We start from the raw sequence: 26542 nt of genomic DNA, 5'->3' as shown, positions 1-26542 counted from the left end.
TATCTGCTTTTTGAGATTCAAACGCTGATTTGTAATTTTCAGCGTGCTCTTCATTACTTTTCCAGAATCGCATGTGCTACATGTATTGCTTTTGGGATAACCAAAAGACAGATTAAATTCATTATTAAAAATGAATCGGTATGTAGCCTCTTTTATTTTAAATTTTTCATTTCTTCCGTCAGTTCGGCATTTGTCTAGGTAAAGTTTATGCATTCTAGGGATCGAAAGTTGCGGTGAAAGATATTTTTTGTGAATATTACAATGCCTGGAGTAGTGCGACTCTTCTGCTGGGAAACTGGAAATATGCTCAATGACGTAAGCAGCAACTTGAGCAGGGGTCTTGTTAGCCTTTTTCAAGCTGATTGCAAACAAGGAAATGAAAGCCCGTTTGTATACGGTAGTTTGCCGGCCACTACAAGTTACATTGTATTGGTAGGTGGCAGTTTTATGCTTTAATGCTCCAGTTTTCTTTCTCATTGGTTCCCTTTTTTTAATGCTCTTAATAAGAAGGCAGTTTTTTACATTTACATCTAGTTTGTAGTAGGAAGAAAATATTGATTCCCTTTCTTCTACAGTTATTGACTGAGAACACTTGTAGCGGCAATTTTCATTGCACAAAATCCCAGAGTTAACGGTTTTAGCGGGTTTTACTTGGCCTATTTTAGAAATGTAAGCCAGACCACTTTGTCTGCACTTGGCACGTTTTGAAGGTGTCACTACATTGAAACGTGGATCAATATTTCACCGCTGGGTGCATTGAGTTACTGAATGAATGTCTCCCTCGTAGTTGGTTTTCGCCTCTTGTCCTCGCCGAAGAAGCTACGTGTAATTATAGCGAAACTTCGAGGGATGTACCCAGACACGGGTCGTCCACATAAGACACGACTAAACCCTGAAGACGGATAATTATACTTACTTATTCTCTAAAAGATTATTATTATTCAGATTAATATGTATAATTATTTTATGAATCTTTAAAAGGAGATGTTTATATTAATATTCATTAGCTGATCACTTCTCTTTACAACTGTCCTAAAAACTTGATAAATACGTAGAATCAAAGTCTATATTAATAGATTTTTAGATAATTTCCTGTGAGCATATACAATTTGTCTAGACAACCCATCGATTGTTGGTTTCCTTACTTCTGGGAAAAGTAAACTCATACATAATGTCACTTTTTAAATGTCTTCAGTTATTTGACTATTTTTTGTCTATATAAACCTTCCAAGCTAAAATAAACGATTGGAAGTTAAAGAAATAGTCAAATGTTGTACTAACGTTGTTTTTAGCACAATAGTTAGTCAAATAACAGAAACAGTGTTAAAAAAGTTAAAAAAGTGATTATATATATATATATATATATATATATATATATATATATATATATATATATATATATATGTATATATATATATATGTATATATACGTGGTATGTCTCAAACTGAAGCAGTTCTGAACATAGGTCTTTGTAATTGTCTGTAGTATCATTGTCGCATTCGTTTTAATCATATTTGCTACTGCGAACTGAACACATCCCATTGGTAACTGCGGTAGACGGGGCATAAGGCATGTTCGTGAAGAGTTATTGATTTACGCTCATACTCCATAGAGAGCGCTGCAAGGTTTTGATGCGAAGTTTTGTATGAAGGTCGGATACTTTTGAGACATACCTCGTATATAAATATATTGAATTATACGTAAAACGAGCTGCCATATTTCTAAAACCAATCATATATATATATATATATATATATATATATATATATATATATATATATATATATATATATATATATATATATATTGTATCAGTGTCATTGTTGGTTTCATTTTCTAGTAGTCTGGTTTGCACTCATAGTGATCTATATCTTCGGGTTGATCTAGTTACCTTACTGATAAGGATTAGAAACCGAGATCTGTATATGTTTAGCCTTAAAACATATTGTATAATCTTAATATCGATACCTTAATAATACGGGCGTATGTATTTGTCCCGATTTCAAGACTCGAATCTTCTGATATTTTGGGTCACCCATAATATTAAAATGAATGTACTAGTCAAGTATACTTAAAAAAGAGTTTATTTTTATTTACAAATCACATTTTATTTCTTTGTTATTGATATACATATGTAAAAAATTTGGACAAACTGTAATTTTAGTGTTACGGTGTTTAAGACTATGGAACAGCCTAACTGTGAGACACAACTGATGAAAAACTTTTGATATCCATAAATACTCTTAATTTTAGGTGTATTAATATTTTGCTGTATATTATGGTGGTTATATAGTGTTATTACCAATTTTTTTGAAAATATATTTGAATACATATTGAATAATTGTTTATTTGCATTTATATATTTCACAGTGAGTCTGTTCCACTAAAACCAGTGTGCCAAAATTTTATTTGGCTTTGCATTTCAGTCACTTGGTTAAAAATATTAAAGAAATCTTTTTTTATAAATGTACTATTGTTAAAAATAAACAATTTCTTTTCTCCCATTTATTATTTAATTTAGATATCCTAAAACGGTATTAGTAGAAGACATTTGATGTAAACTGGACACTCGATATTTCCAGGATTTAGAGATTTTATATAAAGAGAGTAAAAATGATAAAGAAATCAGAAACTTTTGAAAAAAAAACTCCAATGTGGAAGTTTGAACTTAAAAAAAAAGGATTTTACAAAATTGTGTATATCCCTAATAAGATATTAAAAAAATAAGTTGACTCAAAGAAACTTTCAGCACACTAGGAGACTGCCTTAGAACTTTTTTTGAAAATAATTCTAAACTTTACAACAACAGAACGACAGAACAAAATAAAAAAATGTAATTGTTATTACAATTAATTGTAATTAGTACTTACCATCCAAAAAATATCAGTTTCAAAATTTTCCACAAGGAAACGGCTCTACTAGAAAACTAGATAAAAACATCAGTCTTGATCATCAACGGTGTTCGAGATGTCATCGAAAAATCCCGAAATATTTCGTAACACAGCTTGTGTTCAGATTTATGAGCTTGGTTTGGACCAATTAGCCAATAAAGAAGTACCTATAGCAGTAAATTAAAATGACATATACATGAAGAAATATATGCCTATGACAAATCTTATTAGGTTTCGAATTGAAATCCTTGTAGTACATCCAGTGTCGAAAATAATATGACAATATTTAATTGTTATACTGAAAGTACGAAGTAGTTGTCGGGGACATCACTTGAAATTCAAAAACAAATTTTTGCAATAAATACGAACCGTTGGTTACCAAGTTATTTCAAATATCTAAAAACAGCATCTAATAAACATGTTTGGGGGGGATTTAACAAAAAGCGCTAGCGAACAAAAGGGGTTGAAATTTATTATGAATCAATGTGTACATACCCGAAAAAAGAACCTGGCTTCGATCTCATTACCAGTGAAATTTTATTGGAGAAGTATTTTCCGAATACCGGTGAGTTTTTATTGGAGAAATATTTCCCGAAGATGTGGCGGAAAGGAAGTGACTATGATACCTAAACCTGGCGAACCGGCTCACGAGATATCATCGTATAGACCTATATCACTGCTGGGTATAGAATTCTTATGGCTGTTGCTCGAAGAATTCTTTTACGGTATTTTGTACTTCTTCGTCCGATTGAAAACTATTACCTTTTAACGCCTTTTTCAGAGCCCCAAAGATATGAAAATCGCAAGGCAATAAATCGGAACTATAGTGTGGATGCTCTAATATTCTATATTTCTTTCATTGTAAATTTTCTTTCACTATTTTGGTACCCTAAGGCCGAGCATTGTCGTGCAGAAAAATGACACTACGTGAGAGGTTCCCTGGAAGTATTGGTCTTATTGCTTGATAGAGCTTGTTCGTTACATTATAAATGTTTGTATTGATATTATCTCTAAGTGATGTAAACTTTATGAACAAGGGTCCCTCATATACCCCACGCTGATTAGATTTGGAAGAATTGTTAACAACAAACGCCATTTTTATGATACAATAGTTAAAGTCGCAGTCAAACACAAATGATAAGAACTGATAAGTTGACGTTTACAAACATAACTAATATTGCAGAATTTCAGTTGAGTGATTTGAATTGTTTCCAAAACTAACCTGACCTAAGATTAGTTTCAATTGAACAAACGTATACTATTGACCAAGTGTAGAGGATCACTAACATTTTTTTTGGCTTAGTTTGCACAAGCATCTTCTTGGATGCGGCTTAAGCTTTTGACATGGTATGGATAAAGGATTAATACATAAAGTACATTATTACCGACCAGACCAGTACTCTACAGAAGCATACAGGAGGAAGCATAGTCTGATTTGGGACAGATTAGAGCTCATGTCCTACAAGGGAGTGTTCTTAACGAGTTCTGTACATTTTATAAGCTAGAGATATACCTGAACTAAATCAACAACCTATTGCCACATTCGCTGATGATATGGCAACTATCTGGTTGGAAATAATCAAGAAGAAGCAGTGCATAACCTGCAAAACTCCTTAGCTAAGATCAACATTCAACATCAAGCTGAACGAAACCAAATCGATTCATAAGCATATCGCTAATAAAAGGAGACCATATATACTAGTCAGAATAAATGAAGTCCACGTTCCACAAGAGAATTCTGCAAAATATCTGGACATAACTTTTAATACATGACTCATGTGAAGAGCACATGTTAATAAGAAGGGACAAAGCTTGAATTATGGTATAAAAAATGGATTGGTTGCTTGGATATGACTCAAGTTATCTGCACGTTACTGCTCTATAATCAAATTCACAAGCCTGTTTGGATTTATAGCTACAATTATCTTTTAAGTAGCATACAGATAATCCACCATTTCCAGAACAATTTACTAAGGAATATCGTTGATGCCCTTGGTATATTAGAAACAGTAACATCCACGAAGACCTGAGGATTGATACCGTTAAACAGACACGCTCTGTCGAAACAGAAATCTCGGAACCACGAAGATAGGCTCCATCTTCACGTGCATGTCGAGGCCCTTCAGCTTCTTGACAACACGAACCAGACTATACGCCTCAAGAGAAACCATACGAGTTAGTGAAAAAAAAGGGTACATAATCTGGTACACGTTCTAGCGTACAATTCAAGGAATAATTATGGGTTAGATCTTAAAAACAAAGTATCAATAATACGCAAAAAAATTGAAAATAGATATTTTACCAAAAATATATGTTTGAATATTAAAAAAAGTTTTATACCGATGAAAGGTTTAAATGATGGACACAGGTCTCGACAGTATGACAGAACATGAATATTAAATGATTCTTTATCACAGTAAACTAAACGCTATTAAAAACTAACTCCACAGCAACTATACTGCCGGCCTGTAATCAATCTGAAGATAAACTATCAGATATATACACACGTGCACAAGTTTTAATATAACCCTGTACTCCTGGCAGGGATAAAACTAATAGTGACCGTATTATCAACATTTTGATTCGAACTTTATCAATTATCCAATATCCAGGTAATTTTTATATGATTATTTAAGACAATCAATTCTGACGGTTTTAAATGGTATTCTTCTGATTATATCTGTCATAAAAATAAAGTTATTGCACTAACTTTGTAAAACACGACCGTGTAATGTGTTCGATTAAAAGTAAATTGCTTCCGATTTTTTATAACTTTTATAAAAGATGATATTAAAATATTTTTAATAATTTATGTTTTAAATGCAATTGTTAATACTTATATTTGTAAATTTTCTTATAAAATCAAAAATTAATCAAAATTAAAGTTAATATAAATAAAAAAATTGTTTATCTTATTTATTAAAGAGTCTAATATACCCTTATTTCGAAGCTATTTTTAAATTGTGTTAGAAAATGCAAATTTGAGATATTTGAGACGTCCTTAACAACTATTTCGTACGATCTTTATAATAATTTTCAATAAGTTGGATAATAATATTTATTCAGTCATGTATTATTCTCCAATGTCCCGAAGGACTGAAATAATACAATAGGAGAAAAGATTATAACTCATAATTTAATAAGTATTAAGTATTGTTTTAGAGAAAAAAAATTAAATACATAAAAATGAAAAATACTACAAATCACATTATGCAACAGTACATAACTTACATTACAAAGTGATGTATAAACTAGATGACTTGAAACAATACCTGAAAGCATCTGAGCTAAATTTGCAACATATTTTAAATAATATATTTATTGCAATAACAAAGCGTATATAAAATAACCTATATTTCAAATCATCCTAAATAAAACAGGAAAGGAAATCAGTCGAAGGCATATTAAATAAATGGAAAAATTGTCACTGTCGTAACTACAATTACCGATTTTGTCATCCAATTACCAACCATTTATTCTTAATATAGGATTCTGTAGATTTATTTCTGCACTACTGTGTGATCGTTTGCTGACATTTGATCGCTTATCAAAGATATTACTAAAACTGAAAAATCTGAAACTACACGAATATCTGATCACAATAAATTTAGGATCTGAGATGACAGAAGGCAAACATTTTTAGTGTGATTGCTCATCAGCTTACAAACCACGTGCAATTACTGCAGAAACAAAACTTACATAAGACATTTTATAGAAATATACTAATGCTATTTTCATTACCGAGGGATAAATAAGTAAAAAAAATAAATAATAAGTATCGAAAAATTCTGTCATATACCGTGTTGGTCACTCAAAAAAGTCCGACCTGATATTTGGCAATATTTGGGATCGTCTTGGGCCATTTTTTCTGCAACAAAATTTTAACGGGGAAGCATATCTAGAATTATCAGAGGATACAGTTGATCCCATTTTGACAGATATAATTGAAAATGATGACAGGTAATCAGATGATTTATTTTCCCAACAAAACGGCGCACCTCTGCATTATAGCATAAACGTAAGGCGATACCCTATGAACGATTTCGCAGGCAATATATTGGACAAAAAGATTTTATTTAAAGACCAGCAAGATCCCCGATTTAGCTCTCTTGGACTTCTTCCTATTATCTTCAAAATGTTCGTCCATTTGCAATTCAAAATTTCGAACAGCGACTTTACAAGTGTGCGGACTTGGTAGAAATCATTTTGAACATTTGATTAGTAATAGCTGATGAGTAAACTGTTTTGAACTGTGAATTTATTTATTTAAAATTTACTTCATTTTATTTACGTTACATTTAATGAAGTTTCTTATAATCTTGCAAATTTCGTTTTAAGGTAGTTTTTGACGTGACAGAAAACATTTGAAATAGACGCTATCAAACCATACGCGTCACGTTTGGTTTTTAGGGGGTGCAACACTTTCAATAAACTGATACTTTTTCACAAGAATAGAGTTCATATGGGAAAAACTCATGGATACCTGAATTCTCCAACAAAATACCTGTCTAATAATGTGCTTCTTCTTCTTGATGTGCCTATTCGTGACGAATGTTGGCGGTCATCATGGCAACCTATATCTTATCTGCAGCAGGGCGGAAAATTTGCACAGATGTTGTGTTAAAACAGGTTCTGAGAAAAACCAGGATATTCTTTTTCTTCCTGGACCTCGCTTTCCAAATATTTTTCCTTGTAGGATGACTTATAGGAAGGCATATCTGGATACATTTCGCAAAATGTGTCAGAAGTATTGTAACTTTCGAGATTTGATGGTATTTAGTACTTCTCTGTTCTTCATTCGTCTGAGGACCTCCTCATTTGTGACTCGGTCGGACCACGGGATCTTAAGTAATCTCTGATATAACCACATCTCAAAGCTTCCAATCTTTAATAATAAGATATACATGGTATATTCCTTATTAAAAATTAAAGCTTTGTGGTACTGCAGGTATTAATAAATGACAGATATCTATGTCGTTAGAGAGATCTCCTTTGCAATAAAAATCGACATGTTTTAGCATTTTCACAAAATCCAATAATCCGGATGGACACTTTTGAGTGACCAAACCTGTATATAAATGAGTGTAATTTCTACAAATACATGGCAGTTGTCTAAACTACTGCTTGACTGTTTTAGCACAGAAGATGTAAATGGGAGCAATTTGAAATACTCTGGAATCGAATAATGCTTCACAACTTTATATTACACTTCTAAACACCTGTGGTCTATATAAAAAATACTCGATTTGGCACAAGTATGGCGCATGTGTGAAGAACTCTCTTTTAGTATTCAATTTGCTTAGAAACTGGATACTCAATCTATTAACTTGTTAAAGTTAAAAAAAAAAGTTAAACTTCCAAACTGAAAGTCAATGAAAGTGAACAATATTCTACAACACTTAATGAATCATAATAAGTAGCTTGCCAACTACAAGCAACCGGTAGTAAAATTTTTCATTTAGACACGTTTTTCAATAGACGATGAATGCGTAGTGTAATTTTCAATAAAAACAAAAAAGATTACGCTGCAAACACGGTTCGAACCTGTACAAAAAAAAGCCCAATTAATTTTTAGCTCATCCTAACCACTTTTACAGGGCAGCTTGACGTTAGATATTTTATACACAATATATAGTAATATAGTTTTGCAAGTAAATGTATTTTTTCTACTTTTGTACTTTTTTTTCTCGGATCCGTACTGGTTTATAATTGTACCCCCTCCCTCCTTTTTGCTGAACCCCAGTCCATCATCACATTAACTGCAAATTTTGCAACTCCGAAAGTGCAGTAAAACCGAATTTTTTTTCCAAATTTTTAATTCGATCCAAGAGACTATATCTGTGGTCAAGTGCTAATGTCAGTATTTATCTAATTGATATATTTGCCTTTAAACATTTTGTACAAATTGCACATTTTAATAAAAACGTTGTAAGATGTTTCTCACGTTTCAAATTTTGTTTATTTGAATTAAATACTAAAGTACACACATTCCTGTTATTGTTTTTCTTAATATATTTTAAAATATTTTTAATATAATTTTTCTTAATAATTTTCATAATTTAATGAAGGTGTCGTTATGACCATTTCTAATTACTGTAGGATAACGATAAATTATTTGTGACCCTAAAACTACTCAACTCATTTTGGCCAAAAAGTTACATTGGCACTGCTTGCACCAAGCCACAGTAAGTCTCTGCAATTCAGGAGAAACAAATCTTATATGCATGACCATATAACAATCTTGGAACAATTTTATACAAAGTGTACACTAAAAGTTTTGCACAGAGCCACCTAGCGGATGTTACTCGATTTCGTAAATGTTGACATCTTAATGATACAAGATTGACCGATTAAAAATCCATCGCATGGTTTAGCAACAACAAATTTTCAAAACAATCAATCTCGTGAAAATCCTCGTGCGGCGATTTTAAAGCATCAACTGTTCACAAATACTTAGTTTAAAAATTCAAACGTGAATTCATCAGCTACAATGACGATTTCCATGAAGGCCATTCAGTTACTGTTATCATCATCATCATCATGGTGCTACAGCCCTTAGAGGGCCTCGACCTTCTCAAGCTTTCTACGCCATTCTATTCTGTCCCTCGCTTGCATTTTCCAGTTGCCGACTCCGATCTTCTCGGCATCTTGTGTTACCCCGTCCATCCACCTCAGCTTTGGTCTACCCCGTCTTCTCATTCCCACGGGTTGCGCTGTTAGAATATTTTTTATCATGTTTGACTCAGGGGCCCGGGCTACATGTCCTGCCCACTGCAGGCGGTTTCGCTTAATTATAGTGGTAATATCGTTACCACCAAACGTATGCTTGTAGATATTCTGCAGTTCAAAGTTATATCTATGCCTCCATATTCCGTTCTCACAGACCGCTCCGAATATCTTGCGTAACACCTTTCTTTCAAAAATGGATATAGCGGATTCATCTGTTTTCGTTAGCGTCCATGCCTCTGAACCATATGTGAGAACGGGGACTATCAGTGTTCTCTACAGCTTTATACGAGTTTTTTGAGACAGACGTTTGTTAGCTAAGTACTTTGATAGACCTGTTTGATAACACCTGTTTGCAATTATTATTCCCCTTTTTATTTCCTCAGATGTGTTATTATTGGGGTTAACCGATGTCCCTAGATATATGAACTCTTTGACTGCTTCGAAGTTTTGGTCATTGATGATTAAATTTGTGTCAACAAATTCAGTTACTGTTGTCCCGGAAAATATTGATGCCGTGCGCGGCATCACAAGCAGATCGACATGTTACCTATCATGAGATTCGTGAATCATTGGGCATAGGCATGAGTCAAATACAAACAATTTGCATGACTATTTGGCAGTGAAAAAGATGTACAATCGTTGGATTACTCATAATTTGATTCGGAGATATCTTATAAGAAGGCACGTGTCGATTGGTGCCACGCCACACACTCAATCGATTCAACAGAGGCAGCTCAAATTTGGTATGGAACATCATGATTGGTAATGAAACATAGATATATGGCTATGAACCCGATACAAAAAACTATTCAACGGTATGGGTGTTTAAAGACGAGCCAAAGCCAACAAAAGTAGTCAGCCCTAGCAAACACATGGTCGCGAGTTTTTTGCAAAAAAAAGAGACATGTTACCACGATTTCTTTAGTAAATCGTCAATGTTAAATGATATTCAACAATTTTTTTACCAGAAGTGATTGATGAATTTCGCAAAAACAACCGGAATTGTCGCATCCTCTTGCATCAACGCCTCGTATAACATCTGATATTCATTTGTTTGAATGCAAAAGTGTATTGGTCTTAAAGGCGAATTCAAAACTTCTATTATTTGTGCAAAACTTTTAGTATACGCCTCATAGTGTCGTCTTTGTGATGGATATTCTGAACAAAGCTGAAATTGTTTAGCAATCATTCAGTTTTTTTGCAGATATGAGTTTGGTATATTATCAATCTTTTTAATCCAAAACAGTTGAATTCATATTATATGTTCTGATTTATATTACATAAAATAATTTTCCTAGATTCAAACTCCACAATCAGTTGTGTTTTAAAGATATTCATATTATGTCTCTTTTTTTTACGATCTACGTAGTAAATATAGTTAATATTCACTTTTATAGTGGATTATCTTTATTCTGTATTGCATATTCGTAAGTGTACGCATTGTTTCGTATATTTCCTGGTGTTCATCTGTTTTTAACAAGAACTAGCACATGTTCAGTGAAAGTGGCTCCAAGAACAACATCATCCAGAAAGCAGAAAAACGAAAACAAAAATATCCTATCGAATTTAAGCCAAAAGCCTTTTAGCATATATGATCAGAAGAACGCTAAGAAATGCACAGGACATTTTTCCACTGGAAAATCCCTGTGCGAAACTTAACCAAAAACATAAAAGAAGGAACAAGTCAACAAAATCTCCTTCAGATTAGATGAACACAAACTAAATCTAATGAACAAGAAAGTCTCATCAGCCTTATACCACATACCACTGTGTGTGTGGTATGAACATACCACACACACACTTATTTTTCTTCTTAGCCTTCTATCGTCCATTTTTGGAAATAGGCCTCTCCCAACTTCTTCCATCTATCTCTTGCCTGAGCAACATACTTCCAATTTTTTTGATGTCTTAAGGTTGTATGTATGTCTTGATTGTATGTTCTTAAGGTCTCCAATGTTGTATTGTGGTGTTCCAACGTTGATCTTTTTGTCTAGCAGTGTGGCCTGCGAAGCTCCATTTGAGTTTGGCAATTTTTGTTGTGATGAACATTGCTTTTTCCATTTTCCTTTCTGTTGTGGCTGGTGTGCTCATATTTACCTTAGTTGGGGTCCAGGTTTGACATCCGCATGACATGATAGCTAGGATGCACTGGTTGAACACATTGCTCCATTGCTCCGCAAGTATTGAGGTATTATGCCTTGCTCTTCTAGTAACTTCAGCACTTTGGTTCTCTTTGTCAAGTTTTAGAATTTGGCCTAGGTAGATATATTTTTGGGCTTGTTATATCTGAGTGCCATTTATAGTTATACGTCTGGGATCTTCTGTGTTTCTTATTGTTTTTGTCATATTTGTAGTTTTAAAGATGTCTTCTAGAGCTAGATTAAACAGTTTTAGCGATATTACGTCGCCTTGTCGAACTCCTTTCTTAATGAGAATGGGGTTTTTATTTTAGCCTAGTTGTACTATCATAGTTGCGTTTTCATATGTATTAGTCGCCTATCTCTGAAATCTATTAGACAATTATTAATAGCTTGTTCTATGACCCACATTTTGATATTGTCAAATGCCTGTTCATAGTTTACGAAGGCAAGAAATACGGGTAGTTGATATATATTTGCCTTCTCTATCAATATTGTCATTGTAAGCAGATGCTCTGATGTGCTATATCCTCTGCGGAAGCCAGCCTGTTTAACCGGTTTGTCCATTTTGTAAATCAACCAGTTGTTAATAATTATCATAAACAGTTTTTACACTTGACTGGGCAACGATATAGGCTCTCGCTCTCTATATTTGGTAGTACTTCTGATCCCACGTTTTTTATTTTTCTTTTCACGTTCTCTTTTGTTGGTTCACTAGGCTGGTTTTGAGAGCTATATAAGGTAATTTACTATTTTTGTTGGGAATGAGCCACAATTTTACTTTAAAATTAAGTTTATTTGACGTTTCGATTTCCATTAAAGTACATGACTTTAAACTGATATTGCCAAATTTTTTGGATTGCGTTCCTGGGACGACTTTATTGTAACGTTTTGTAGAAGTCTTCAACTATTAGTTTTTGTAGAAGTCTGTTATTTTATATTTGTCCTCCTCTTCCTTATTGATAATTTTGATATTTTTAACACCCAGTGTTGATCTTAGACGCTGTCCCATTTTAGATCTTTTCTCTAATTGTATTATTTAATTACACACGAATAAATAAACAAATATATATATATATATATATATATATATATATATATATATAATGGTTTTTACGAAACGTCAAAAATGTAGGTAAAACATAAATTATGGACATAAATAACCAAAAACGTCCAATAAATATTTTTCAAAACAAATCTATTGTCAATAAAGACAATTAATCAGATGTAGTTTATAAAATAAATTGTAAAGACTGTAACTCATCATATATTGGACAAGCACATTAATATTTACATAGATGAATTATGCACATAAAGTGCAATAAAAAATTCCGGAAAAGAAATTCCAATGGAAAGTCCGGAAATATACGAAATCCTCGCATATTTCACAGAACATAAACCAGAAAAATACCAAAATGGAATACCAGGAACACCAAAATAAATTTGACATTATCTTTAATTACGCTTTAAACAATATCAGTAATCTAATCCACTAGATTAGATTTATATTTTTTAATATAATTACATAATATGCATTCAGATAACGACTTCCGATTTGGAAAGTAATATCATATCCAAAATGTAATATTTCTATGTAAAACTTAGATAAGCAGTTTTTGAAAATAATTGTTCTTTTATTTATGAACAGATTGAATCCAACAAGAATTATATATGTTATACCTACTTAGTTTTAGTAAATTATATATTAGTATCGAAATACTGAATGAAAAACAGTTATGAATCTAAGGAAGCGTGTTTTTTTTTATTTTTTCTATCTAAAATTTCCTATTTGTATATTCAAATCGATGCCTCTTATGATTTTAAATGGGTAATAAGAGTAATGAGTAACTTTTATATAATTGAATGATTTTGGAGATTAACTAAACAGAAACCAGATATTTAAATCAAAATATGCAAAATTTATTTGTTCTTAAATGATAAGCAGGTACAACAGTTAACTAAAAAACAAACAAATAATTTACTAACTTATCCCCACGTAACACTTTTCATAATACTATTTGAAAATGTTTTAAGAGTAAAAGACGACTTAAAAGCTTAATAAATGTAGTAACAAAATAATTAATATTAAGTTTAGTACAATTGAATTTAATACAATTTTGTATGTTTCAGTTAAAAAAAAAACAATAAATGAGTACAGTATCCACCAACTAAGATAAACCAGCGCAGATCCTCATTATACATAACATTAAATAACTTTAGCTGCAAAATGATATACTTACAGGAAATAAATGGCTGAACAAATTTATGCCCAATTATTTGGAACAATTTTTTGGAATAGATATCCGTACATTTGTACTTACTTGTACATTTAGGTAAATCTGGGAACATATATGAGGCATGAAAAATATCGACTATATACCCTAACTTATAATACAAGCTAATATAATCGAAAAATAGAGAGAAGACTTTACCGAGGAGGGCAAATATTTTACTAAATAACACTGGGTTCAATAGACTAAACAAAAGAAATATTTAGTAGATTTGTCTAAGAGTAGATTCCTTCAAACTAATGTTGAGATGCGAAGTTCGAGGATTTAGAACCAATTATAGGATTTGATGTAAAGAACTTGATGATTTTTGGTTGTTATTAACGCTAATTTAACTATTTATTATTCTAAATACTGTGATTCATTGATTTGTTTGAAAGTTATTGATAAGTTAGGGGAACATTTAGTGTTACAAGAAAAAATAGACATTGCCAACGTATATGTGAAATACGCAATATATTTACATATTTATAGTATTATACTTAACATATGAAAACATTTTCAAATAGAATTATTTCTCTGGCCTGCCTCTTGAAAATCGAATGACAGGATGACATAAACAACCACCAATATTAAAAAAACTATCTTAATAAAACCTTTTTCTACTCTTTTCTTGTTGTTTCTGGTAAAACATGATTCCCAAGACTATACACGTTACTATTGCTATACTACCTAGGAGCATTAAGAAGAACAGTTTGACACCAGACATACCGGATGGTTTGGGATCATCAACATGATCTCTGGGTGCTTCAAAATAGCTAGCTGATGGGATGATTTTTGATCTGTCTTCACCAGTATCCTCCTAAAATAAATAATTTTTTAATATATGTCCAAATCACTCAATAACACCTGACAGTTTTTTTCGACTTAACGCATTTGTATTAATTGAATTATACCAACACAATAAACATATGATAATACAGAGAGTATTATAACACATGATAATAATAATAGAGAAATATACGAGCAATATAGCGAACCACCTCTAGCACAACATACTAAACTGCAGAGATTACGATGGGCAGGGCACGTGGTCCGCATGCATGAGAATAGAATCCCCAGAAAATTATTAAATGCAAGAATGCAGGGAAAAAGACCTGTTGGAAGACCTAAAAAGAGATGGGAAGATGAAGTCGATGAGGATGCCAGGAACTGCCTGGGAACGCGTTCATGGAAAAGAAAAGCGGTAAATAGAGATGGTTGGAGAAGCCTGTTGAAGGAGGCCAAGGGCCGATTTGGGCTGTAGCGCCATTGGATGGATGGATGGAATAAACATATAATTTCGTTGAAACATCTACAACGAGAATAACAATAACAATGCAAATTGGCAATAACGTTGGAAAAAGAAGTTGACTTGTCAGATACGTATGAAAAGTAGCATATTTATTATACCTAACTAACAATTAAATTTGAGTTACTAATAAGCAGTTTAATTAAGTCTCAAGTCTTCAACTTCTGTAACAAAGTCCCACATAAAAGGTGAGTTTCAAATTAGGTGTTTGAATAAGTTGTTAATAAATATCTATGTTATCTAGTGAGTAACTTTTTTTTCTCTCTCTTGGATTGGACAATTGTCATTCAGCTAGTCTCAATCAACATGAGTTTTATTAAAGAATTTAAATTTGTCAATTAGTGAAACATCATTAATATAATAATAATAATATAACTATTCCGTACTTAGCTAATGTACATACTATGTTAATAAATACTTTATTATACATTTTTTATAATAGTTGTTCAGTTATAATTCAGTTATTGAAAGACGTCATGTGAAATACATAGTGTATACATCTTACAAATAAAAATATCTACCTACTATATTAATAAATATAACTATGGTAAAATATACTTTTTTTTCACTACTTTAGGACATAAACCCGATTCAACACCTCGGAGGTTTAGATCCTCTTAGTGATTGTTTTACTACATTTTTATTTTTTTTCTTTTCTTTCTTTTTATTTTTTTTAATATATTTTTTATAATCCTCTTTTTTCATTTTTTTTTAATTTATTGTTTTTTTCTTTTTAAATCTATTTTTTTAAGTATTTTTTATATTCCTTTTTTTTTAATCTTTTTTTTTTGTTTTTTTTTTATTTTTTTCATGAATTTTTTCTAAACATAGATTACAAATCTAACTTACTATCAGATAAAAAGGTTATCAAGCAGTCAAAACATTTTCTTTTAAGTGAAACATTGAATGATAGTAGAAAGAGAATATTAACAGGAAGTGGGATAGTTAGTAACATACAGTTAATCAAATCATTATGGTTTGTTCATTCAATTACTCATAACTATTAAAAAAAGGTAGGTAATCCAAATTTTAAATAAAAGACAGGATTTGTCACCGTCTTATGGAAAAATGTATATGTCATTCATTTTAAAATGTGAAATCTTCCAACCATATACCGCTGAAAATAACTTCGACATTGAAGACAAAGTGAAAGCATTTCTGCAAACTCCATATCAACTGGAATTACCTATTCAAAGTTTTACCGTTAACCAGGTTACAGGATTCATACATATTATGTTGAATCCAAAAATCTGTAGAGCCCAAATTATACTAATCCCTAAGTCAGGAAATCCTGCTGAGCAAACAACATCATACAGACGTATTAGCCTACTCCCTGCTATGGCAAACTTACTAGAACAATTACTTGTAGAGAAAATAGAACCAATTCTGAAAGCGAATCAATTAATTCCTAATCATCAATTTGGATTTAGAGCGAAACATGCCCCCATCAAACAAGTTCAGAGTTATAAAAAAATTGTATAAATCATTTGAATATCAAGAATACTGCACTGCTGCCTTTTTAGACATCGCCCATGATTTCCACAGAGTTTTGCATGATGGACTATTATACAAAATCAGAAAAAGTTTACTGAACACCATTTTTCTTATCCGCAAATCCTACATTTAAAATAGACGTTTTCAAGTAAGGTATCTTCCCACTAGTAAAAATATAACCATTGCAACATATCCTGTCATTGCTTCTCAAATCTTGCAGACTCACTTGGATGTTCTTTCCTCTTGTCTAAAAAACCTGGCGAATTAAAGCAAATGAAATTAAATCTATCCATATCACCTACACCCTACGAAGAGGTGCCTGTCCAACTGTGGCATTAAATGGTCAGTTCTTGCAACAAAAAGAAGATGCAAAATATCTGGGAATCCATCTGGGAAACACATATATTTGCTAAGAGAAAGCAACTGGGCTTAAAACAGTCACCAACAAATTGTTAATTTACAAAGTCGTCCTAGTCGGAACTACGGAGTTCAATTGCGGGGAACAGCATCCCACTCAAAGATCAAAATCCTACAAAGATTCCATTCCAAAGTACTTAGGATTATCGTAAACGCTCCATGGTACGTAACTAACTGTGTTATTGCTTGTGATCTTAAAATGAAAAGAAGAAATATCCTACTTCTCCCAGAAGTACGACGAACTCATAGAAAATCACCCCAACGCATTGGCTCAACCCCTAATGAGACGTCCCGTTCAGCAAAGTTTAAGAAGGCATCTTCCATGTGATCTGCCTGTCAGATTTTTCGAACCTTAGTACTGTTCTATAGTGTAGTTTTGTGTAGTAGTTTAGTTTCCCAAACCCAACCTTATATAAGTTAAAAGAAACTGTTACTGGACAGTTTTTCTAAATGTTTTGTTACTGCCATTAACATTTGCCTATTGTAAAATTTTTCAGGGATGTTTGAGATGTTTACTAAAAAAATTAAATTTGAGGTGCCTAAAACTTTTATTAACAACTATTTTCATATATTTTATAATAGCCTATAGATTTAACTATCACAAAAGTTGAACACCCTGAAGGTATATAGGTAATAATTTAGTAAAACACTTTGTATATTTTTTTACCATTACACAGTTTGTTGCACCTGGTTTTGAAAATGTATAGCTTTATGCAAACCATGCAAAAAAATTAACTAGAATAACTAGACTTTAACTAAGACTTAATTCAAATTATTTACTAATTTACTCAGGATCTGTAAAACTAATTAAGACATACAAATATTCTAATTTCTCCTAAAAAATCACCAAATGCAAATCACTCACTAAAGCGTATCACCAATCAAGAAAAACGCTTTTAATATTGATTTTAACAGTGTTGCATGTTAACCGTCCAAAACATCATATCTTTATTTCTTCAAATAGCGAAAAACTTATTTTATTTAATATAATTTAAATAGAAGCAAACCTACTAGGAGCCAGAAGCGAAAGAGAGATGATAGAAGCATTTAATGCGATAGAAAGAGCGGCACAAAACAGTGGCCTAAACATTAATGAAATAAAAACCAAATACATGAAGGTCAGTAAATCGACAGGCCAAAGAAACCTACAGAATCTGACAATAGGAGACTATAACATCGAAAGCGTGAAAAATTTTACATACCTAGGTTCACTAGTTACCGCAGATAACAATGTCAGTGAAGAAGTTAAGAGAAGAATACATATCGCTAATAAAACATATAATGGACTAATTAAACATCTAAGATCTAACAACATCACAAGAAGCACCAAATGCAAAATATACAAGACCCTGATAAAACCGGTCCTTGTATATGGATCAGAGACATGGACACTATCGAAAAGCGATGAAAACCTATTAGGCACGTTTGAACGAAAAATCCTTAGACACATATATAAGGGGGTAAAGGAAAATGACATATGGCGCAGAAGATATAACTTTGAACTGTACACAGCATACAACGAACCCGAGATCATAACATCCATAAAGATCGGACGTCTGCGCTGGATGGGCCATGTTGAACGAATGTTGGAGACTGAAACACCAAAACATATTATGAGACAAACACCAGTAGGAAGAAGGTCAAAGGGAAGACCCAAACTTAGATACATGGAACAAGTGGAGCAAGATCTGAAAACACTTAAGATTACCAACTGGAAAAACAAAGCAAGGAACAGAACAGAATGGCGGAAAATCCTAGAACAAGCCAGGACCCAAAAAGGGTTGTCGAGCTACTGATGATGATGAAACCTACTAGGATGACATTCTCTGTCCCTTTTTTCCAAAGGGCATTAGATGGCACTTAGTAATTTTCATAAAATATCTAAGAATGCACCATCATGTAGAAATAATTTGCTACTTTCCACTTTAAAAAAAGTATAAAACAATGTATAAATTATATAATATTATAACAAAAGGAATATTCACATCTCGTCAACCTGCCATTCTATTATATGTATTTCGTTATTTTTACCTCCTCAGATAGAACTTGCGGGTCAAGACGAAATGAAGAATATATCCCTTCGTATATCAATGGTTAATTCAAAATTTTTCAGTCATTCACTGATTAGTGCAATCTACTTTAAATAGAAGCAAACCTAATACAATAACATAATCTGCTCCTCTTTTCCCAATTATTTAAGACATAAATATATATACATAAAACTTACTTCAATTCCAAGATCAAGTTCAAAAAGCCTTACAGACATAATATCATGGTTATCTGATAAGTCTCCTGTAGTAGCTGATGCTCCAATATAATATCCTGTAGGTAACTTCACACCTTTCACTTGAAAACATTCCTTCCAAGCAGCCTTATTCTCTAAATCAGTGGATACTACAATGAAAAAAATTCTATAAAATAACTATAGGTATAACTATAAGTATGTATATACAGGGAGGGATATAAAAAAGGGCCAAATTGTCACTGTATGTTCAAAAGCCAAAAATAATATTAGTTTACTTCGCTACAGGGTCTTACATCGCTCATTTCTGAACTACAGGATGTTAAATTTATGAAATTACAATATAACTTTGTTTATAAATCAGTCATTATTCTAGATATCTGCCTGAATAGTGTGGTACAGCTATTGAATTAAAGAAATCAGTGACTATTTTGTCACTCATTAATTTACAATATACATATACATGTTTAATAAATTTACAATACATGTTACATACATACATTTTGCCCTCACAAAGAACAATACATATACACTTTTGAAAACAGTAGTGGACAAAGATCTGTGACAGATTATATTCTGTCGAGTAGAGATATACAACCCTCTTAAATCTTAGATGTAAGAGCACTAACATCAGCAGAAATAGGAAGCGATCATAAATTGGTATTGTGTAAAATCCCAATGAAAACACATCTATTATGTGATAACAAAACACCACAATAGACCACAAAGATAAAAGTCGAAAGCTTACAGGATGACTCCACAAGATACCTATTCCAAAAAAGAATAACCGAAAAAAGCAGAAACACATATATTACAGAAAGTGATGGAGTTGAAGAAAGCTGGGCAAAAATTAAGTCTAATATCTTAGACTCGGCCAAGGAAGTTCTTGGTGAAAGAAATATAAATAAAAATAAATTGTTTCCAAGGCGAAGAACTCCATGATTTTGTACAGAAGTGAAGGAAAAATGTAAAGAAAAGAAAAAAGCTTACCTGAAATACATGTCAACCATAACACAAGAGGCATAGCATAATTACAAGACAATTAGAAACGAAACACATGCACTTGTAAGAAAAATAAAATGATCACTGGGAATGCATGATTTTTATGCAAAAGGAAATATGGCGCTTCATAAGAGGTCAAATAACGGAATTAAAGGAACTAATAGAACCATAACACATAGAAAAGGATACGTTGATCTAAAAAAGCTCTATGCAGAAGAAGAACAAACGACACTAGAACCGGAAACACCAGAAATTACCACAAATCAAGAACTTAATATAAATATACAGGAAGTTCGGGAAATACTTGAAAACCTGAAGAACAGAAATCAGCAATGACAGAACAATTAACAACATTAATTAATAAAATTATAAAACACAATAAAATACCCAAAGATTGGAGAACAAGCGAACTAATTCTACTATTCAAAAAAGGAGATAAAAAACAGCCAGAAAACTACAGAGGTATAACCTTGTTAAATACTACGCTAAAGCTTACAACTAAAATTTTACAAGTGCTAATAAATCAGAGGATAAATTTAGAAGATGAACAACAGGGGTTTTGTAGTGGAAGATCGTGCACAGATGCAATATTCGGCATAAAGCAAATTACTGAGAAATCACTAGAGTGTAATAGACCAGTATTTTCTTGTCTAATTGACCTAAAGAAAGCATTTGGCAGAGTAAGACTCAAATATGTAATCGATCTTCTGTATAATAGAGAAGTTCCCCTAAATATTATAAAAACTATCGAAAAAATCTACCAAAACAACAAAATGGAAGTCAGAATAGATGCACAACTTACAGAACCTATAGAAATAAGCAGCAGAATAAGACAAGGAGATTCACCGAGCCCAATACTCTTCAATTTGATCATGGATGAAATCATCAAAAGCGTTAACAAAAGAAGAGGATACAGAATGGGAAACAAAGAAATAAAAATACTCTGTTACGCAGACGACGCAATATTGATAGCCCAAGATGAAGATAGTCTACCAAACTGGTCAACAGATTTAACATAAGAGCAAAATAATTTAATATGACAATCTCATCTCAGAAAACTAAAACAATAGTAGTCGGAAAAGAACCAACTAGATGTAAAATAGAAATTGATAGCATCAGTATTGAACAAGCCAAGTTAATGGAATAACCACATAAACCGAATGGAGGAGACCCGTGTCGTCAAAATAACAAGAGATAAGTCACTAATTGGCAGAAGAAGTATCGGATGACCGCACAAGAGATGGAGTGGCAACCTTCCATAGAGGTATTAATCTGCCAATGAACAAGCAGAATTGCTTATAAGGAGGAAGAAGAAGAAGAATGTTTAATAGAGAATAGAGATATACATTTTTGTAAAAAACGGTACACTTATTTAACTTCAAAATATTAACTAATTATATCAAGATAATTTAATATTACTAAATCACTGCATACCAAGGTGCAGCTTGCTTTTCTAATTTGCTCAGTTTAATATTCTCCTAATTGAAACAATTGCATAAAAACTTTAAATATTCAGTTGCATAGATAGATAAAAACAATATATACAAAGGATCTAATACTTATGGTATCAGTTTGATATGCCAAATTATATTATCAGCCATATAGCCATATTATTATAATCTTGAGTAAAAATTTGACATTTGTGCATCAGTTTGTTCTACTGTTTGGTATTGATGCTGAGACATCATATATTGACTTTTCAATTGAAGAAATGCATCTAGAAAATATTGTGAGTTATACCGAAACCAAAGTCAGAGAACCGCAAGGTATTTTGAAATAGTGCAAACAGAGTGCCCCAAAAATTATTAACCCCCAGTAGAAATATGATATTTTCGTTAACCTAGCAGAAAATTATACAAAAAACACATTATTGTAAAATACTGAAATTATCCAACATCAGTTATTTATTTATTAAAATCTTATTTGTCAGATAGAAAGAATACAGTAAAAGTAGGTAATTGATTTTTCACCAATATGTGTCATCTTCAGGAGTCCCACAGGGGAGCAAACTAGGACCATTGTGCTTTGTTTTATTTATTAGACTTGCCAGACTGTTTAAATCTTGTAACAGCTTAATGTATGCAAATGATTTTAAACTTTTTAAAAGAATCTCTAACAAGAAAGATGCAGTAAAATTGCAAGATGATCTAAGATCAGTTATTCAATGGTTTGACGATTCAAAAAACTCAATAGTGTTATTGAAGATTATTATATTAATGATGATCGAGTTGAGAAAGTGAATGTTATGAAGGATCTTGGAGTTAAATTAGAAATCAACATGAAGTTCAATATACACTTTAATGAAATATCTAACAGAGCTTATCATGCTTTCGGTTTTGTCAGTAGAAATGTTCACATATGAAATATGCTTCAATCATCTGGTCTCCTATTGCATTTTCAAACTCAGAAATGATTGAAAAAGTGCAAAAAGGATTTTTAAGATTTCTATATGTAAAAAAATAAGAAATATCCATATGTGGTCTCATACAGGGTAATGTTAGACTCATTTCAGTAGCAGTCACTTGTCACTGGAAAAACAGTCCGGCCATTATGTTCATATACTTGATTGTTAACAGTATTAAGTACACAAACTGTGGTTTAATTGAGTTTATTTACTTTAAAGTAACCAAGAGTAGGTTAAGGATAACTAGCCTAGATCTATTCTTTACAAACTACTATGGAAACATATCACCAATAAACAATATGTTAAAAATGTGTAATGAAGTATTTAATAAACTGACTCATGTGGATATATTGAATGTAAAAAGCTGTGAACTAAGACATTGCTTGCTCATCAGCACTAGGTTTAAGGTGTTTATTGTATTTTTTTCTTATTGTATTATTAATGTTCGTTTCTTTCATTCTTTTATTGTATTTTTTTTTATTACTATTAGTCTATAGTGTTTGTAAGGTGTCTAAATAAATAAATAAATTTTTGAGGACACCGTGTATATATTGTGGTAAATATATACCTTTATACATCTTCACAGCCTTTTTAGTCAAGCTTACCTGTCAATACATCATTTTCATATCTAATTGATATGTGAGTATCATGATCAAAATTTCTGAACTTAGCTTCACATCCAGCCAATTGTGTATGGGTACCATCTCTATCATGATCATAAGATAAACTACCATTGTTTATCATGGCAGAAATATATGGATGTTGATGCTAAAAGACAAATATTTTACATTGAATTATTTATCATTCTTGCATTACTTAAGGGGGTATTTTTTGCATTTTTTTATTAGATAGTATAACTATTCAAGAGTATCCAGTTGCAATTACAAAGTGATTGGAGCAAAATTGATGTAGTTATAGGCATTTGGGAGTGAGCGAGTTAAGTGATTGAGATGAGTGAGTGAGCTCTCAGATAGAAATTGGATAAAGTAGTGTCAAGTTCTGATAATTATGCACATGCAGCAGATAAAAATCAAATTACTAGAGTAGCTAAAATGGCTACAGATGCAACAAAAACAAGCAAAGTTCATCAAAATTAAGAGCAAAAAGCTTTTTTTTTAAATTCGTTTTTCTTGGAATATTTTTTTTCAAGTATCTCAAAAACTACTTAATTGATCCTTCTCAAATTTTGCACACTTCTTTTATAGATAAATTATTACGTCGTAACGTCGAGATAATGTCGATTTTGTTGTTATAATTAATTTTAAAACATTAAATTAGTAAAATCTTAACAAAAAATTTTCAAAATTTCAAAAAAATTGTCATTTTTACTTCTAAAATTTGAAAAAAAAAAAAGATAAAATGAACAATATCTCGACATTGCCATAAACTAACGAAATCTTTTTGGTTTATTATCAACAGATGATCCAATTATAAGTTACAATGAACAGTGAAAAGTAACTTTTGTTTTTTTTTCATCTTGGAAAATTAGCTGTTATTTTCTTAATTTTTAATATTTTTGTACCAAAATTTCATATACTACTCTTGAAATATTGTACTATGTATAATGTAATAATAGTATAAATTAAACAACTTAAAATTAAAACTTTTTAAAGTGAATTTTAAACATGTTTAAAATATTGAAAATAAACCCTACCCCCTCCTCTTATTCACATAACTTACATTATGAGGACCATTATGGTTGCTATATGTGTCGAGAATAATTGCTAACCCATGAAACAAATCTTTACTACCATACACAGGTCCAGTAGTTAATCTGTCTTTGGCATACCAAATGGCAAATCCATCACCAAATAGATCTTTTCCTTTGCCATGAACTTTAAAATGAACTTGGATATCCCAATTTCTGCTGGTCACAGGCTAAAACAATAATTCTGTATTATCCAATTTAACTAATTAAGTACACTACCTACAACAGTATTCCATATAGCACCCCATTTACTTTGGGAATCATCAACAAGACGTATATAGTTTGGTGTAACAATTGTACTTCCAATAAAGTGCCAGAAAGGAATATCTAATCCGGAACCTACAAAAAATAAAAGTTAGAGAAAATCTTAACCTCTACAAACTTTTTAATCACCATAGTATGGTTTAATTAAAGAGTGCTCCCTTTTCATGAAATCTCGTGTATTCCACTGTGGCTGTGCGTGAATGATACTACAATATAAGAATATGGCTACAATATGAAATAAATTAATATACATCTTCTCTGATTTTAATCTAAAATGTCTAGATTTAAAACTACTATAATAAATTGACGTGCAAAACAACGAATGACTTATGTGATGTGACGAAAACAACAAATGTCAAAATGTCAAATTATGCTATGAAGCTACTCTTCTTCTACTAATTTTAACACCATTTTAATAAAATATTATTATATAGCTCATAAATGAACACACAATAACAAATAATACTGGCGTTGTATTAATTTTTTTAACGTTAGTTATTAATAAATTCATTTCAAACTATACTCAAATTTTATTTTTAAACATTCTATTGAGCTAATATAGTAATTAAATTTACTATCAATGATATTTATTTATTACTAATAGTCCAGTCGTCAGAGATTTAACCCCTAAAAAATCATATGAATAAGCTGAATTTTGCCGAGAATATCAATTTTGGGACCCCAAAAAGATGCAAGAAAGTTAACCACTTCAACCCCCTTGCGTCCCCCTTAAACCCGCCCCGGTAGGAGGCAAAAACGCAAAAAAATCGATTTACCAAGAATCTATACGCCACAGAAAAAAAAACGGGTGTGGCAGTCCAGTGGTCAGTCAGTCAATGTTCATTCTCTAGGGAGTCTAGGGATAGGTTAAGGAGCTTTATTACGTGTGGATGAGATAAACATTTTGTACCCGTTTAGGGTCGGTTGACCCTCTTCAGGCTTGAGTTGGATTTATTAGTTGGAGTACAATAGCAAACAGACTCAAAAACCACCGATGTATGTAGCATTTTTCTTCTTTTTTCTCCTGGGGGTTGTGTGGAGCCGGAGCCACTATCGAGCCAGGGAGCCAGGGGTGAAAGTTTGACTGGATCGGTGTTCTTTCCAGTTTGATGTGTGTTTGTGTGTGTTTTTAGAGCTAGATACGACGAGGCCGGGTCTCTAGTGACCATTGGTCTTGTGCAGTCTGGAGCTTAACTCGGCCCCAAAACCAGTGTATTGCACTGTGATTTTGTGACCGAGTGTGCTCATGAGTGGAGGTGCCTCGGCTTTCGAGAGTCGACCTGTCGTATTTCGCTCAGTGTGAATGTGTGTGTGTGTGTGTGTGTGTGTGTGTGTGTGTGTGTGTGTGTGTGTGTGTGTGTGTGTGTGTGTGTGTGTGTGTGTGTGTGTGTGTGTGTGTAAATCCAACAGTGACGGACGCTACCATTTCGTTGTTACAGAATCCGTCGAATCACTTAGATTTTCTCCGGCCATCCACAGTTCCCGCATAAGTAACGTGGGCTGCAGATGGTCGGAGGTCCCGGTGATGAGGATGTTTCGGTAGCAGAAAGAGGACCCCTTTCACTGTTGGATTTGTGTGTGTGTGTGTGTGCTTGCGTGCATGCGTGCGTGCATGCGTGCGTGCGTGCCTGCGAGCGTGCGTGCGTGCTTGCGTGCGTGCGTGCGTGCGTGCG

The 26542-nt window shown here is 32.3% G+C and overlaps 1 protein-coding gene across 1 annotated transcript; it reads right to left on the bottom strand.

Annotated features, from left to right (window-relative positions):
- Positions 1-2067: 2067 nt before the first annotated feature.
- LOC140434639 (vesicular integral-membrane protein VIP36) lies at positions 2068-25219 on the bottom strand. Its single transcript, XM_072523051.1, has 6 exons — positions 24999-25219; positions 24829-24944; positions 24578-24775; positions 23503-23665; positions 19477-19643; positions 2068-14849 (listed from the first exon to the last, which is right to left on the bottom strand). The coding sequence occupies exons 1-6, from the start codon at positions 25120-25122 to the stop codon at positions 14634-14636; spliced, it is 984 nt and encodes a 327-aa protein (XP_072379152.1). The 5' UTR covers positions 25123-25219; the 3' UTR covers positions 2068-14633.
- Positions 25220-26542: the final 1323 nt, after the last annotated feature.

This window comes from Diabrotica undecimpunctata, chromosome 2 (assembly GCF_040954645.1).
Source record: "Diabrotica undecimpunctata isolate CICGRU chromosome 2, icDiaUnde3, whole genome shotgun sequence".
In the NCBI taxonomy this organism is placed as follows: domain Eukaryota; kingdom Metazoa; phylum Arthropoda; class Insecta; order Coleoptera; family Chrysomelidae; genus Diabrotica; species Diabrotica undecimpunctata.
Note: the sequence above shows the minus strand (reverse complement) of the source record. Positions and strands in the feature narration are given on the sequence as shown.